The sequence below is a fragment of the Candoia aspera genome, chromosome 2 (assembly GCF_035149785.1).
Source record: "Candoia aspera isolate rCanAsp1 chromosome 2, rCanAsp1.hap2, whole genome shotgun sequence".
In the NCBI taxonomy this organism is placed as follows: domain Eukaryota; kingdom Metazoa; phylum Chordata; class Lepidosauria; order Squamata; family Boidae; genus Candoia; species Candoia aspera.
Window position 1 is genome coordinate 108393438 of NC_086154.1, and position 18628 is coordinate 108412065.

General features: G+C 41.0%; 1 protein-coding gene across 6 annotated transcripts in view; it reads left to right on the top strand.

Annotated features, from left to right (window-relative positions):
* Window positions 1-18628, top strand: part of RNF157 (ring finger protein 157) — a 92281-nt gene that overhangs the window by 28358 nt on the left and 45295 nt on the right. For all 6 annotated transcript variants that reach the window (XR_010067184.1, XM_063293014.1, XM_063293015.1 and 3 more), the window contains exon 2: window positions 10974-11092. Coding sequence is in view for 5 of the 6 variants with exons in the window: in XM_063293014.1 (XP_063149084.1) it covers window positions 10974-11092 (119 nt within the window). In the remaining variant the exon portion in view is untranslated. The remainder of the gene's footprint in view (window positions 1-10973; window positions 11093-18628) is intronic.

The window sequence follows — 18628 nt, forward strand, 5'->3', positions numbered from 1 at the left end:
GTTATCTAGAAAAATCAAACGGCCAGATTTGGGGGATCAGGTAAATTATGGGATCATATATCCTGGAACTAAAATAATTTAATTGCAGAAGAAGAATTTGAATGGAGAAGGCTTAATATATGGCATCATTTTTTGGACTTTTAGTACTTCAAGCAAAATACACCTGGGCTGAAGCTAGAGAACTGTTTTCTTCTCCTGACTTATTCCTTAGGACAGGGGCATGTATAGGTGCTTATGTTTGACTTGAAACTGTTGTTCATCAGAAGAACTAAGTTTGAGTAAGATGTTAATAAGATTCCTACAAGGCTGCTGGGCTGAGCTTCCAATCTAGCCAGAGAACCTAATGGGTGCTTTACAGCATAGTACATAAACACTAAAACACGGGCTGACTGAAAACCAATTACAACACTGGAGCTGGCAGTATAGATTAGGTACCAATGTAGAAAAGTCCTGTGTGAACTCTAGGTTGATTTTGAAAATTTCCATGCAAAATTCCATGATTAAAGTATGTACTCACAACACAAAAACAAAAAAAAAATCAAAGGGATAAATGTTACATCAGAAACATCTCAGAAACCACCAACAGACTGTTACAACCTCATGGCATCACCATAGCACATAAACCAACTAAAACTCTTCAAAACATCTTAAGTAACCCAAAAGACCCAGTAGCCCAAGAAGAAAAAACGAGTTATTTACAACATACAGTGTAAGGACTGTAACAGCCACTATGTAGGACAGACAAGCAGAAGACTAGCAGAGCGCATCCACGAACACCAGCTAGCAGTCAGAAGACATGATGAGAACTCCTTAATCTCACAACACATGGACAGACTCAACCATACTTTCAACTGGGAAACTGTGAGCATCCTAAACCAAGCCAAATCCAAAAAACGCTAGAGAATTCCTGGAAGCTTGGCACTCAGACAAAGCAGCCATCAACAGACACATAGAGGTAAACAACATTTACATACCATTCAAAAGAGACAATAGAAAAGCCAAAAGACCAGAACACTTCCTTGCCAGCAATCAACACCCAGATATGCAAAGATTAACACTAGGATTAACACCAGATGAACAATCAAACAGCACAATATACCCTAATCAAGGAACTATTAACTCAGTCAAGCAGCAAACAACAGCCCAATCAAGGAACTCCCAAGAAGAGAGCAACACCTCTACCAACACAAGCTGGACAGTATATAAACAGAGAGCAAGGCCCACTCCCTTTTCGCACTGAAGATGTTGCCTAGTCTGGCAATGAAACGTCTGCAAAAAAACAAGGCTCAGAGAACACCAAGGACTAGTTATCTTGAGGGAATAAAAAGGAACTTCAAGGAAGTTTGTGGCTGTTTGACTGAATCAAAGTTACCAATAGAGCATTACAAAAGAAACAGATGTTGTAGAAGGTATGTAGAATCAAAAGGGTATTGTGTGGGGTACTCAGATCTGCTTTAACCTGCTGGGATGGAGGAAGCTTTACAATTTGATCATGTGTCCTGTTCTCTAGATTGGAAGAATGAAAAATATGCTCATTAATCATCTGCCTGGGCTGCCTCATAGCTCATAGAGCAGTCTGCTAGCTTCATTCATTCATTCATTCATTCATTCATTCAATAACCCGCTCTAATCCAGAGATGCTAGCTAGCATTCAACAGAATAAGCACATAACATCAGCATATAAGATATAACCCACCCCAAGATGGATACCACTAACAATCAGCTTGGTTAAAAGCCTGGTTGAATTGGGTTATTTTAAGTATTTTATGGAAGGCCAAGAAGGAAGGAGCTGAAGAAACATCAGGGGCAGAGAGTTCCAAAGTCTACTCCACTTCCCCCTAATCTCATGAAGGGAGGGACCCTTAACAGGTCCTCTCTGGATGTTCTTACTTTTCTGGCAAGGCTGGTGCTAATCTAATATATATATATATATATGTATGTATGTATTTAATTGATTGATTGATTGGTTGATTGATTTATATAGTTGCCCGTCTCACAAAACATGACTCAGGGCCGCATACAAACATATTAACAATTAAAACTATGGAACACACAAACAAAAATAAAAAGCATAACCCAATAATGCGGGAGAACAATAGTCATTTGACATCATACAACCATCTTGCAGGCTCATGTTAAGTTTCATCCCATTTTATAGTTTGCTGTAAAAACCAAGTTTAATACTTTCACCAATTAACTGCACTGCAGTGGTTTCTTCTCAGCAGCACAGGCTTCTCTCACTTAGACCTAACTGAATTAGGATTACCTGCAAAATGTGCCAAAAAGTCCAGTAGGTACTGTATAATAGTTAACTCTGTTTAGGAATCATAACGTTTATTGTGCGGGATGTTAAGATGAATGCTAAGACCTGGACACTGGTCCTTTTAATTCTTTTGAAGTAGAAGAGTTTTGGTCAGTGCAGATCTGTTCAACCAGCCCATCTTCTTCCTGCAAGAGTATTCTGTACCTGCCAAAAATCCTTCAAATTTTAATTTAAAAAGTACAGGAACCTTGTTCCTCGTATTTAGTTATCTTAAATGTATGTTTTGCATCAGTTGTATATCTGTTTTTATGCAGAGTGTTCTTACTTACTTATATCTACGCCACTTACGCATTGTCCTATGGCCAAAGATCTTGAGATCATCTACATAATAAAGACACAACATAAAACACTGTAAAACCCGGTTTAATCCAAAGAATGAACACATCAGCTGCTCATAATTTATGACATGGAAAATACATACCAAAGAAAACATTTTTGAAAGCTCTAAAATACACAACTATGAAGAACAATATAAATTACAATTGGAACTGAGAGATCAAATAAGAGGTCTTTGCCTGATACTGAAAAAGAAATAAAAAAGAAAAGAAAAGAAAGGCCCAGCTTCTTAGGAAGCAGAAGTCAGGAGCTCCAAGAATCGTTGCTGGTAGTCTGCCTTCAAATGATTTGAATCAAATCTGCTAATAAAGAGCAGTTACACGTATTTTTCAAAACAAAATAAATATGAGGAGGGCAATTCTTTATGATACTTTGCTCCCTAAATGTTAATAGATGTTGCTATTTAAATATAATCCTGTTTCTTTCCCCCTCCCCCTTCAGTGTTTCAGCTGAAGACAACATACCGGATAATTCCATTTCCTTTCTCACACAGTAGCCCAGAGTTTTGTACCTATATTGGTTTTGGTGAGATCTGAGGAACGCACTGGGTATTTTTAGGCAGCAATTTCTCTCTCCATCTTTCCCATGCATCTCGGTTTCCCTATAAATTATGCACATGGAAAAATAGGGGGGAAAAGCATCAGGCATCAATAATTGATTGCAGAATTGTTGAAAACAGGAGTAACATCTTTTATGTTTAAGATACCTGGTTTTTTTCTTATTTGGGAAATATATAGCTCCCACCAGACAGATGATTTAACATAAGTTTTCTTTTAAACATCGTTTTTCTTTCCTAGCTTGTCTACCAATTAGGGAGGGAAGGAGATATTAACATCAATGCTAGTTGATTCTTTGTATATAGTAAATCAGACCTATGAATTATTTTAAAAATGTATAATCTTTCTGCAATGCACAGTATGTGAAACAGGGTTTGTTTGTTTTTTGCAGGAGGGATGTTAAAAAGTATTTGTAAATGTACCAGCAGACTGATACAAAGCATCCAGTTGGGAACATTCACTAGACTGGCTTAGTATGTGTGCAAATCTACATAAAAATTTTGTGAATATTAAAGAGTTACTTGGTGTAGTACAAGAAGGCATGCTTCTAAATTAAGGGCAATTAGGGGTACTAATATTAAAGGTATGATGCAGCTGTTTTGTCTAATTGTTTATTCATTATGGTTATTGATAACCTGTTTTCTCAGGTAATGGTACAATCCTTACAAGGTGTAAACGGTTTTAAGTAAACTTATAATAAACCACCATGAGTTGGTTTAACCAGAAGTGAGCAAGATGGTAAATAAGTAAGTAATAAACAAACATTGAGGAACAAATGGTTCCTTCTGCAGGGAAATACCCAATAGTTGGAGGACACGGAGATTCCGCTTGGAACAGATTTCTGGGATGGTTCTGCTTGCCTTCCTCCCTCTCCTTTCCCAAGCACGGTTTTTCTGGAAAGAAAAACTGGGGAAGAAATGGAACATTATTTATTTATTTAGACAATGTGTCCCTGCTGCAATCACGAGTTTTATACTACCGTACCCATACAGGAACTCCAGACCCTCTATGAAATCTCATGAAATAACAAGGGGACACCCCAATAAAAGCCTCACCCAGAAGCAGCCTCAAACCTTGTTTAAGTGGTAGCATTGCCATGCTGCATGGTGTTAGCAAACTGAAATCATTATTTCTCAGAAACTGGCTCGCCATCCCTACTTCTTGTACAAGAGTAATCTGCTGAAGAGCAGGGATGCAGCCAAACATAACAGACTTACCTTTGGAAGTTTTACGATGAAAATCAGGTGACAAATTTATTAAGTAAAATAAAACAGGGATTGTTTGCTTTTTGTTTTTATTTTTACCGATTATACTGTGCTGTAAAGTGATTACTGGAGTAATCATTGTGCTTGCTGTATCTCCTGTGAATCCTTGCTGAGTGAATGACAAAAACTGAGCCAAGAGAGCATGTTTTGAATTAACGGAGTAGTTTTTAATAATGGCCTTCAGTCTACTCAGCCAGAAAATAGCTTAGGAAATAGGTGTGTGTGTGTGTATATTTCTGCCCTCTCTAATGTATAATTTCTGAATTGCCTGGTTAGTGAAAATGCTGCTGTGGCAGAGGTGTGAGTAAGGTTGTGCCCTCTGTTTTCCTCAGCTGGAACCAAGGGTGAGAAACACCTGAATCGTTTCTACAGTTCCAGCAGACTACTGGAGCTATATGTATTACAGTATTCTACTGCTCAGCTAGTAGAAAGATGATGCGAGATTCTTTATTCAAAGTACAGGTAATCCTCATTGAATGACCACTCGTTCAGTGACTGTTCAAAGTTATAACAGTGCTGAACAAGGGGGACTTACAACTGTTCCTTGCAGCTGTGGCTGTCGCAGTATCCCCACAGTCATGTGATCATGTTTCAGGCACTTGGCAACCAGCTCGCAGTTACGACAGTTGCAGTGTCCCACAGTCATGTGATCACTATTTGTGACCTTTCCTGCCGGCTTTCGACTACCAAAGTCAATGGGGAAGCTGGCAGGAGGTTGCAAATGGTGATCACATAACCACAGGATGCTGTGACTGTGTGGGTTCACCTAACAACGGCAACTGGGATTGCCAGAACTGCTGTCATAAGTTAGCACAGTCACGTGATGTTGTGCTTTACAACCGCATCGCTTAGCGACGGAGTTGCCGGTCCCAATTACCATTGTTAAGCGAGGACTACCTGTAGCTGACAATGTGCCTGAAGTGGAGAAGCAGTGGCTCTCCAGAAGTTGTGTCCCCAATGTGGGGGAAGTGGCTTGCCATTACAGTCGTCCAGGATGGTTTTTCACCTTCCTAATTTAGCCTAGAGCCCTCGGATTCCCTGGTTATTTCCCATCTAAGTAGTAACAAAGCCCAACTCTGCCACTGTATGCTTCAGAGCCCAGACACAGTCAGTCAGGGCCTACCATCTACTGAGATGATTTATTATATTACTACAAGCTTATCTGTCATTAAGATTAGATTGTTAAAGGTGTGATGTTCTTACAATTAAATCCTTTGGTCAGAATAAAATTGTGTTAGAACATGAAAGATACGTGTGGGAGGTACACTGACAAATGCATATGCACACATTTGTTGATTTTTTTAAAGACATTCTTTCATAAATCAAATTGTTTTCATTGATTAGGTTATATGTCTTGGGTAATTGAAATGAATTAGTACTATAACTAAATTTTATTTTGGTTGGCTGCCTGCAAGGACAGACACATATTTATGTGTGAAGCTCTTTGGGTATTCTGCAATTAGTATGTGAATTTTAATGTGCTTTTTAAAAATGCAAATTACATATGAGAAGTACTATTGTTAATGGATATCTTGCCATATTACCTTAAGATAATATATTATTTTAAAATATTATCTTGGCTTCTGGTGTAAGTCATGGCTGACTGAAGATGACTCTAAATGAGTGGAGACGATGACCGCTGTGAAGAATGAAAGACTGGCAAGTAGACTGGTCCTTCAAATCTCTCTGGAGAAGGAGAGAATGGGAGATTGCCCACGAGTGCTCTGAATGGCAGCTCCTCATGAGGAGACCATAAAACAGTGGTCTCCCGTGGGTTTAAGCGTCAGGCACTGACATCTTTGCTCTCAGCAGTGGCAGAGCCTTAGTAAGGACACTAAGCCAGCTACACTCACTTCCTAATCACATTTGGAAATGTTCAATTTAACCACTTGATGGATATTAGAGACCTCCAAAATGGTGAGCTTAATTTGACACTTGGTGAGTTTTACCTCCTTTGGATTTAAGAAATTTTAAACAGAGACTTAAGAATTTAAAATAATATACAATTGGCAAAAAGCAAAAAAACCAAAAAACCTCACAAGGATTTTGACTTCAGAAAGTTTTTAATGGATTGGGAGACCAGAGAAATTTGGAATATTGGTTATTTTTGCTGTAAGATTTGAAAAAACAGGTATATAATTAAATAATATAACAACTAAAATGGAACTAAACCCCTATGAGGAACTGAGGCTTGATGAAGGTTGCAAATGTACACTAGAGGGAACTAAAGGACCAGGCAGAAATGGCTAAGCCAACTATAACTTTTTCTTACCTGAAAAGAGTTTTTTGAAAACTGGACTGAGATATTAATAACTAATATCTCAGAAATGATACAGATTTCAATGGATAAACTTTTAGAAGATGATGGGAAGAACTTCAAAAAACTTATCTGACATAGACATTATACAGTTTGAAGGTATGGAAGACAACACAATTGAGATTAACAAAATGGGAATACAAAAGACAAATCAATAAAAGGATCTGGACATGGAACAGCAGCGACAAGAAATCCTGGACGATGCCTCTTTATGGAATTTACAAAGTAGGCTGGTGAAAGCTTTGAAGACTCCTCTTAAATGCCAAAGAATGATGAAAGATCAAATCCTGTGATGCCATAGGAATGATTTAAAGGTCAAGATTGTGAAGAGCAAAAAAAAAAAAAGGAATATAAAGTTGGATTATTTGATCAGGGATAAACTATTTGTTTGATATTTCTGGTAACACCTAATGGACTTTTTTTGAACCAGGACTGAAAATATGATGATTTTTGGATTGCATATAGATAAAATTTAGCCTATGGGGGGAAGAGTTTTTTTTTTATTTGTAACTTTAAAAGAGGAAGAAAAGTTTCTATATTTGCTTATGTTTGGTGTGATGAAGGTTGGAAGCCATTTCTTTATGGCTTCCAACCTTCATCCTTCTTTATTCTTTGTTGACTTTTTCTTTTCTTTTCTTTTCTTTTCTTTTCTTTTCTACTTTTCTCTTTTTCTTTTTTCTTCTAGTTCAATTTGTATTAGTGTTTACTATGTTTATTAAAAACTTCAATAAAATTAGTAAAAAAAAATATTATCTTACCTTTGGTAAACAAAATTTCTAAATAAAGCTTGAAACTTGAAACATTTCTTTTAACCAGATATTTCAACTCACATTTTATTACTGGGAAAGATTTTCAACTACATCACAAAAAAGGAATACAGAGTACCTCCTTTCACTGAGTTTATTAATTCAGGCATTTCAAATCAAATCTCTACCAGTTTAGAAAAGGTAGTTCATAACAGATTCTGTTTCTAGTAAATACCAGCACATGTGTACTGAATTATAAAGGCCTACAACTTACGCCAGCAGTTCCTAAGGGAGCTCCAGATAGCCCATTGGTGTTACTAGGGTGAGAAAGTGTTGTAAAAGGCTTGCTTCAGGGTAATCTGTGAAAGACATCAATAACCACATAGTACCTCAGATAAAGGAAAAAATGGTAATGACTGTTCTGTGCAAAAGTTTTTTCTTGTATGTGATTGATATTTCTCCATTTTAAATCTGCAGATTATAAGATTATAGACAATATGATGGCTTTTTAAAATTTATTCTACTTTTTGGAATTCCTAGGAGGTTGAAACCAAATTCCAAGTAGATATCAGATTGTAGAAGCTGAACATGTGTTGTGTCCCTGGGTGAACTTAGATCACCTTGTTTAAAGCCGCTTGGGACTGCTGTGTTCATCAGTACCTTAGCAGTGAAACAACTGATGAATTCCAGGGGGACTGTTTTTATCACTCTCCTTGGGACAATGCCTGATACAGAAATTTCAGAGGCATTCAGGGAGAAAGCAAGTGTAAGAGTTAAGCATCTCAGAGGGTAAATATTTGTGTGAAATTTCCATGTTTACCCAAGGGCTACATTCTGTTGTGCAGACACACGAACAAACATGGCTGGTATCTTCTGCAGTGTTTCAGGCATATTGGGAAATTTCATGAAAATAGAAACCATTTTGTGTGAGAAGACTGATGTAATGGCAGGTTTTTTTCTTCTTCTTTTCAAGGCAAACGATTGTTTGTGACTGTTCTCTTCAGGTAAAGTTAGCATAGTTCTGTTGTGAATCCCAGCCTGGGAGCAGGCTGTTCAACCATTTGCTGAGATGTCCCTTCTCAGCATAAGCTGTTAACCTGAACAACGCTAAATCCTGGAGCTGAAAGAGCAAGCTTTGAATGATTCCTGTGAATGTTGTCTTATAGTCTCTGAGCGCTCTGTCAAAAATTCTAAAGGAAACTTGACTGCAACAGGAGAGAGACATACATGAGGAAGGTTCTGCTGGGCTCACATTGTCATAGAAAATTCAGAAATACGGAGCACGACACTGAGGAAAAGGAACCATGTTTATTGTCAGGTGCCTGCCTTACAAGAAAGAGGAACCTCGAACAATAGGAAAACACAGATTTTTATAGACATTTGAGGGCTGCAGGTAGGAAATCCTAGGGATCTGATTTGTTGGCAGCCTCTGGGGAAGTTAAGCAGGTCCTTCTTCTTCTACGTGATTTTTTATTTCTGTTGTTAGGCGGAGCAGCCCTTTCGGGAGGGCAGCAGAGCTGGGGAAGCCCATCGTTAAGCAGATGGAAGCTTAAGGCAATCAGGGGAGTGTCCCTGAGTGAGGGTGGGCCATCGGGGTCCCACCAAGCTGCACTTCCTTTGTGAAGGCTGCCCTTGGGCTGCACTGTGAGCTGGTGAGGAGGCTTCTGTTCTTTGGCTTAGATGGGTTTGCAGCGGGGCTTTGTCTGAGGCCGGGAGGTCAGTTTGGGTCTGATAGGATTAGGCAAAGAGAGGAGCTGGGTTTCCTCCCAAGACAGGGAGGAAAAAGGGTGCAGCCTCCATGTTATATGCTACATTTATTTTCTCCACCACACACATTTTGCTGTGATCTGCTGAAAGACCCAAGCAGTACAAGGAAAATGTGGCCTGGAGTGGTTGTGAGGTTTGTAAAAAGACAATTTATGCGACAGTCATAGTACTTCCCATAAACTTCATATAGCATTTTGGTGGTGGTGGGTGTTTGTTTTTTAATCCTTTTTGGAAGACTGGTAAGCTTCTGCCAAAAAATAGCCCAGCTGATGGGTTGGGACAGGAAAGGGGTATGGAGTGAAGTACCCAGTTGTCTTCCAGCCTGACATCCTGTCAGCTGGGCTAGTTTTGGAAAGAAGTTTCCCAGTCTTACAGAAGAGTGGTAGATAGTTTTACTGTCCTTCTGTCATTTGGACTAAAAGGGGAAAATAACAAAATTCTTTTTAATTTCATCAGAGCTCCCAAACAATCCAAATCAGTAAATGTTATCAGCAAATGCTGGTGCAGCACCTAGAAATATCCCTCAAAATACGGAAAATGGGATTAAAATAGAAAAAAAAATAGCACTGCCTTACTGCATTCATGTAAGATGTTCCTTTGCAGGATGACAGACAGAGGGAATCAGGTGAAAGCAGATTACCTGCTCACACCTGCTGAAAACTGTTTTAACTGTTCAGCAGTATAAAGGTGCTGTAAACACCAACGTTTTCAGGTATATAAGGACCCCATATAAGGCCTGAAACATGCCTTGCAAAGTGAAGGGCAGTCGGGCTTTAAGTGGGAAGGTTCATTTTGAAGAACAGCAGGCAGCCCAGCAGTCCAAGACAAAATGGCCATACCTGGAGGGAAGGGGGCGACCCTGCAAACTAGCCAATTGGGAAAGGAGACACTGCCTACAGTTGAAATGAAGTACTGTACTGCCAACTGCCTGCACAGCACTGCTTGTGCTGGCAAAAATTGGAAAACACCACTTTTGACATGGAGCAAGAAAAAGATGGGTGTGAACTGCCCTTTTGGTGGTCTGGAGGTGGGTTGAGGACAATTTTGTGTATTTATGCCCTCGGCAAATGATTATGGGATGTCTTCAAGCCGGGTCAAATGGGATGTGCAGATGATCTCACAGATTAAATGCAGAAAAGCAGAAGGATGTACTACTTCACATATACTGTAGATACCACAGGGTATTTCATTACACAGAAGAAAATACCAATGCTTCCCATGGCCACGGCTGGTTATGGGCACTGGTGGTAAGAATTGCAGAAACCACGATCTGTATGCTTTTTCTGCCTTATTTCCATTCTAAAACGTGGGTTTTCAGGTTTGGAAACTCTGGCAGGAAATGTTTATAATCAGGAACACATTTGTAGAGGCAGCAAACCCCAAAGAGAGGTGGCAGAAAATTGAAATGTTTGCTTTTTCTTCCTTACCCTTTCTGGCTTCCAAGTCTTGAGCAAGACATTTCTGAAATATTTGTCCACAATTCTAAAGGCCAGCTGTGTGTGAAATTAAACCCTTCACTTTTATGAGCTACTCTACACTCCACTGATTTGCTTCTGGCAATGTTTGATTCCCCGAGATTCTCCGGAGTGCTTTCTTTGCCCTATAAATCACTACATTCCCTTCTCAACTTGATTCTGACAGACTTTGTGCTTCCCCTTTCAGGAAGCTACTTTGCCAGTCACTTCATCATGGGAGGTGAGAAGTTTGACTCTACACACCCTGAAGGCTACCTCTTTGGGGAGAACAGCGACCTCAACTTTCTTGGGAACAGACCTGTACCTGTAAGAAAACCTCTGGCTCATGTTTATGTACGGTGTACGTGTGCGTGTGTGCACGTGCACATATGCATTTGGTTTGTAGCTATGAAATAGCCACTTTAACTTTGAAGCAGGTTGTTCCAATCTTGCTGGAAGTGCTTTGATGTAGTTCTGAACACATCAGAAGTGTTCTGAATTCAAGCTGATCCCCTTTCAGGCTCAAAACAGGGCTGTTTCTAGCTCAGAACATGTGGAATGTTCTTAACAGCCTGTTTCAAGCTCCAGTTGTTTCAGATTCGAAACTTTGCCACAATCCTGGAATATGCTGTTCCTTTTTGTTAGTGGGAAAATGGATGGAAAATTTTAAGATGTGCAACTGCTGATAGAAATTTAGTGGGTACTAAGGATGTGGCCTGTTGTGAGGAATGAATATTTGTCAAAAGAAGTGAAAATGGCTGTGTTTAAGAGTGTGCTTCTGCTTACGTTATTGTATGGCATTTGATAGGTATGTCTGACGAAACCTAAAAGTATGTTGAATGCAGTGGGAATGGGCTATTTTGGATATATATGTGATAAAACAGGAAGAGATAGGGTCAATAATGAATAGATGCTGAATGAATGTAAACTGAATACAAAAGTGAACAACTAGTATGAAAGAAGTATATTGAGGTGGTTTCGTCATGTAGAAAGAATGAAGGAGAATTTGACTACAAAACATATATGAAGGAAGAATGAGTGGGTTGAAAAAAGGGGGAAGATTGTGAAAATCATGGTTGGATGAATTGGAGGAGGGGACTCAGGGTTACACCAAGCCTTAGGGCCCCCATGATTTTATAGAATCTGAGTGCCTTATCCAGTTTAGGACTAGTTTAGTGTTGTGATTAAGGCATCAGGCTAGAAACCATGAGACTGTGAGTTCTAGCGCCATCTTAGACATGAAGCCAGCTGGGTGACCTTCGGCCAGTCTCAGCTCTAAGAAGGAGGCCATAGTAAACCACTTCTGAAAAGCCTTGCCAAGAAAAATTCAGGGACTTGTATATCACACAGTTATAAACTCCTCAGTTTAAATACAGGTAGTCCTTGTTTAGCGACCACAGTTGAGACCAGCAACTCAGTCAGTAAGCAAAATGGTCTCTAAGTGAATTTAGTGACTGTGCTTATGATCTTACTTCAGTTTTCCTTTGCTTTATGACCTGCAAAGGTCGTAAATGCAATGACTAGTCATAATGTTACTTTTTCATCACCGTCATAAGTGCAAACAGTCACTAAATGAGGCAGTTACTAAAAAAGGACTATCTGTATATGCAATGTAGCCTCTCCTATTCGCCTTGCAAGAGAAACCAGATATTTTAGCATGGAGCACTCCAGAGAAGCATTTTTCCTCCTTATCCTCATCTTCCATCATTCCTTTGTAGATTCTCTGTGTCTGGATTTCTTGGTTTAAAGAGCATCAAGGAGAGTCCCTGATCCCATCCTCAAGTTAAAGTTTGCTTGATTGCCTATTAGCTCCAGCAAAATATTAAATGCCAGGCACTGTTGCAGACCTCTGGGATATGCAAGATGTTAATTATGGACGGAAGGGCTTTTTCCCCTCCTCCTTTCCTGCTGCATTCAGAACAGCATCCTTGGGGTGGAATAAAGAATGCAAGATGAGTTTCTCCAGCATCCTGGAGTGTTTTGTGTGAGATGGATGTGAAGGAGCTTTTCAATTCAGTAATAAGAAAGAGGGAAAAATAATAATTCAATGCCCGAGGAAGCTATGGGTATAGAAGGAAGGAAATATAATGGCATCATGCAGTCAAACATAAAGTATTCTGGGCCTACTTTGATATCTCTGATCATGGTCAACATCAATATCAGAGAAAGAACAATGGCATATTTTCGTGGTTGTCCATTACCTTCATCTCTCATCTTAGATGATAAAGCATTTTACTAGGAGGTTATCCAAAGCTTCCTGACGTGTTCAAGGCTCTTAAATCCCTGTTTTTTAGGTCTGCCTTGCTTTCAGTGTGAAGGATTGGGGCACTCACTTTAAAAGTCTATTGTAGCAGTAATTCATAATACTTTTCTATAGCACTTTCATGTTCAAAGTGCTGTATCGTTGTATTCCCTCAAAACAACCCATAGGTATACCCTGCATTGCAGAAGGGAGAAACTCAAGCTGAGAGGGAGTGCTTGTGAGGATTACTGTCAGCCTTCCAGGTAGACCAGACAGGAAACATGACCAGATCAGTTAATTCTACTTTATTGTAAGGTTACATTAACAGAATCTTGCAAGTCTGAAAGTACATTTCTTCTGCCATCTCCTTTACCCCCGAGAAATTTGAAGGGTCTCTTCTGAGCTGCTTGCCCCACCTACTATCCAGCTGTAGACTATGCTGTCTCTTATCTGATGGTTCCCTAGGCAGCGTCTCTGGGCTCAGTCTCCCAAGGTCATTCCCACATACCATTACAGTTACCTTGTGAGATCATGACAGAGGTAGCCAGAATCAGTAATGTGGTCAGCTCTCTCTCCCCTGCAGGATTGGACTGGACTGTTATGGGCACCCTGCTTGATTTTCCAGTTTCAGACTCCAGTGAACCTGAATGAAGGTTCCAGCAGGATTGGCAATGGATTGTGGGATGGGACAAGGGAGAAATGAATACAAGCCTGGTTATCATTCCATGGACAGCTCTTATTATAGTCTTCTATAGTCTGAAAGATCCAAGAACCAGAGTTCATAAGAAATTGAGATTGATTGCCTGATGTGAACTAGGTTCTTGGAAAGACTGATCTGATCATATGTATATCAGAGCCTTGTGGTATTCAGGGATTGGTTGATTGGGCAGAGGAAATATTTGAATCCTCTTTGAGAGGACTGGATGATGTCCACAGCCCTGAAAAAGATGTGACCTAGAGGTTTGTGGTAACTGTGATCCAATCACAATTACTTTCTTTGAAGAGATGCTTCTGGAGGTGGTGGTAGCTGAGCAGCTCCAGGAACACTTTGAAATAGTAGACCATTGTGACTTATTTCAATCCAGCTTCAGGCTTATATTTGGAATCAAAATAGCCTTTTTACCCTAAACAATTGTGGGTTTTTTCCTCCTAGGAAATATAGGATCTCTCTCTCTCTCTCTCTCTCTCTCTCTCTCTCTCTCTCTCTCTCTCTCTCTCTCTCTCTCTCTTATCTCCCTATCTCTCTATCTCTATCTCTCCATATTGATTCTTCTGGACTTCCCAGCAGTTTTTAACATAGTCCACTATGATATCCTGCTGGAATAAGAGTAAAAGTTGTAGGGGCAGCATGGAATTACCTACAGAATCATCAAGCTACATTTGTTTGTCTAACTTATTTATTAAATTTATACCCTGCCTTTATTTTGTACAGTTCAAGGCAACATACATAATGCTCCTTCTTCCAGAAATCAAGGGAGTTGGACTGAGGGGCAACATATGTACCAATAACATCCTGCTCTCTTTCTCCTTGTTTGAGCCAAATAACCCAGTGTTTCTCAACTGATGCTATGCAGAAGCAGTCTGGCAAGATACAGGCATACTTGCCAACTATAGCAGAATGAGATGGAAGGATTTCAAGGTGGTTGGAAGAGATTGCAACATTTCAGATTCTGAGTGAGAGAGAAGCTGCTTCTTAAAATGCTTGTCCTTGTGAAGGGAAAAATGAATATGATTGAGTAGTCAGAAGAGAAGACCCAACATACATGAAGCTCCATGTATTACCATTCAGCATTAATGTATTAGCATTAGCTGTGCAGATTGGATGTCTCAGGCTTTTGGTAACTTTGTCTGCCTGGGTCCTTTTCCTGCCCTTCTTTGGCTAAAGCCTTACTTCTACAGCACTTTAAAAGCTTCCTTTCATTTCTGCCCTAGAAGCCCTGTTGAATCCTCCAGAGACAGACTTGGATTTTTTGATCTAGGGACAGCTATGGCTTTGGCTGGGGAAAACAGAGCGAGTTGTACAGGGAACCTATCTTTCTGGGATCATCGGGGCTTCTATGAAAATAGTTTGTGGCTTCCCTTTTTGGCTTACAGGTGTTTCTCAAACTTTTCCACAGTTGTTGACTTCCAAATAAAATGCAGTGACCACTCAGTCAGGCAAAGTGTCCTCTCTCTGTTTTTGTCTTTATGGGCATGGGAGTCATAGTTCAGGGTGTACGTCTTATCGTCCTCTTCATTTTTCTTTTTCAACTATTTTTTGTTGCAAAATTTTAATCCAAAATTAACTATTTCTTTACCACTTGGATTATTTTATCAACCCAGGCCTTGATAACAACTCTTAGCACAAACTTGCTGCTCAAGAACATTCTTTAATAGAAAAAGAGTTCTTCTATTAAAGAGTTCTCCTAAAGGGCTGGAGACAAGAAGATCTCCAGCCCTGTGAGACCCCCTTCATTGTCATATATCCCCTTTCCTTTGGAGGTGGTTTGTGCAAAGTCAGAGTTTCACTTAGCACAGCACGTGCGGATTTACAGTTGATAATTGTGACTGAGATTTGTTGACAATGGGCAGGTTTCTGAATTCTAATACTCATGTTGTTCCTTGAATTATTACTTGAATGAAACAGTGTTTAGCCAGGGATTCATTATCCTGAAGAAGCTGACTGGTATTGGCCATGGGGAGACAGGGGCTGAGATGGTGATAATGGCTCTAATCTGGCCAGATAATTGACAGTGAACATGGGGAGTTTGTGGTGGATAAGCACAGACCAACATGGCCCAAACTACAATCTGAGCATCACTGACTTGTAGTCTGTTGGAAAATATTTCTAGAGAAACAGTCAACAAGCTGAAGAGAGTTAATAAGTGCACCTTTATTCCATAAAAGAAGATAATTGTTGGGCACTTCTCCAGGGTAGAAGCAAGAAAAGAGTATCCGCAGGGAGACAGGACCCATTCAGTTGGTCTGCCCCCAGCAACTGTTGGACCCGACAGGGTTTCAGAGGGAGCTGGGGGTTATACCCGAGAGTCTGCTGCATGGTCCAGTGGAGGCCCTGGCTGCTGCCTGGAATAGGGAGGTGGCCGGGGCCTTGGACAGGATTGCGCCTCTGCGGCCTCTCTTGCCCCATCGAACCTGATACTCCCGATACAGTTTACGGAGGAGCTGAGGGTTTTGAAGAGGATTAAGACACACCTTGAGAAAGTGGTGGCATTGCAGCTTCAGAGGGTCCTGGATGAAACAGATTATCTGGACCCTTTTCAGTCGGGTTTCAGGCCTGGATATGGGATGGAAACAGACTTGGTTGCACTTATGGATGATCTCTGGCAGGAGTGGGATGGGGGCAGTGCATCTATCCTGGCTTTTCTTGACCTCTCAGCGGCTTTTGATACCATCGACCATGGTATCCTTTCAGGCCAGCTCAGGGAGTTGGGGGTGGGTGGCGTAGTTTTACGCTGGTTCACCTCCTTCCTCCAGAGCCAGTCCCAATCGGTGTTGATAGGGAGTGAGAGATCTGGCCCATGGCCCCTCCTCTGTGGCATGCCACAGGGTTCGGTGCTCTTTCCACTCCTTTTTAATATCTACATGAAACTGCTGGGTGAGATCATCTATTGCCACGGGATGAGGTATCATCAGTACGCTGATGATACTCAACTATACATCTCCATCCTGGGTGACGTAGGTGAGGCTGTGGCCACCCTCTCTTGGTGCCTGGAGGCTGTGGGGGTCTGGATTTGGAACAACAGGCTTCAGCTGAACCCTGGCAAAATGGAGTGGCTGTGGATGAGGGGCTCCCGGGTATCTGGGAACTTACCATCTTTGGTTCTGGATGGGGTTGCACTGCCCCAGACAGACCCGGTGTGGAACCTGGGAGTTCTCCTGGACTCATGACTCCTGCTCAAAGAGCAGGTGGCAGCTGTGGCCAGGGGAGCCTTTGTACAACTTTGTGTTGTGCACCAGCTCCACCCCTTCCTGGATTGGGAGTCCCTCCCACCCTGGTCACCTCCCGCATAGACTACTGTAATGCGCTGTACAAGGGGCTACCTGTCATGAGTACTGATGGTGAGCAGGAGGGGGCCTCTATCCAAGGGGGAAAACGCATGCGTAGTACTGAAGAGTTAAGCAGCCATTCAAAGAGACACAGATCAGACCTGCCTTAACCTTTGGGGTTTATCTGTCTGGGTTTTTCCCACGCTTCTTCAGTTTGTTAGGATTTTCTGTCTAATGTAGCAGTAATAAAGTACTAGAGACCTATTCCTTGTCTCAGCGTGGTTCCTGGCTGTTAGGACACTACCCTTGAAGAGTATCCGGAAGCTGCAGCTGGTCCAGAATGTGGCCACGCAAGCACTCTTGGGAGCCCCAAAGAGGGCACATATAACACCTTTGCTGTGTGAGCTGCACTGGGTGCCAGTTTGCTTCCAGATCCAATTCAAGGTGTTGGTTTTAACCTTCAAACCCCTACATGGCATGGGTCCAGGTTACCTGCCTCACCCCCATCACATTGACCTGTCCCACCCGGTCAGGCAGAGAGGGCATGCTACAGACCCTGTCCATGAGGGATTGCCAATTGGCAGGGTCCAGGAGGAGGGCCTTCTCTGTGGTGGCACCCGCCCTGTGGAACAGGTTACCCCCAGAGGTAAGGCAGGCCCCTACTCTCCCGGTCTTCCAGAAGGGGGTGAAAACATGGCTATGCCACCTCGCTTGGGATGGGAGGGGGGATAGCCATTCTTGGGGATGGCTGGTACTGTGATCATGCCAAGTACAAAACCCGATTGCCATCTTGAATTTTACATTCTGTATCTGGTATTTTTATACTTTTATTGGTATTTATGTATATTTATATTGTATAGATTTTATATTATACTGTTTTTACTGATTGTTATTTTGTTGTCTGTAAGCCTCCCAGAGTCATGTATGAGATGGGTGGCGGAGAAATTTGATAAATAAATAAATCTATCTTTTCACTGTTCATTTAAGCAATTTTCATCTAAATTAATAAAAATAGCCAAGCAAGGTTGCACAGTAAACATATGCTCATTTGTTTTTCAAGAAGATTCCTTATGTCTTCATACTGCATAAACATTTTTACCTTGAGGGCAGATAGGACCTAGTTTTGACCAGTCAGAGACTAAGATGGTCATGCCATCTTACTAGGTGCAGCTAGAGTTTACTTCAGGATATTTCTTGATGGCTGTCAAGTTCCTGCTACTGTCTGTGTAATCTGCTTGCTTCATCTTTCCCCCTTTGTTAGTCAAGCTCCCTCCACTGGTCTCATTACATTAGTGTGGAAAAGATGGAAAGAAAAAGTAAGTAGTTTGGGAGCTATGAAACATTCCCTTCTATTTGGCTGAGGATGTGGAGTTGCCCAGATAAAGTAGGTGAATTAATAATGCCTGGAGCAGGTGGCTGAGCCCATAGGCTGGAAAGCTGGAGGTCTTGGAGCCCTTCTCCCAGAAGCTCTCTGGATGTGGTGTATTTCAGCCCATATTAAGAAAAGAACTGCTTTTTTAACTAAGACACTCTTCATTGTGCAGGGGAAATGGAAATTATCCTTTATGCTGCTGTCTCTGTATTGGGAGAAATGTTAATAATAAGCAAGTATTAAGAAATAAAGCTGGCAGACA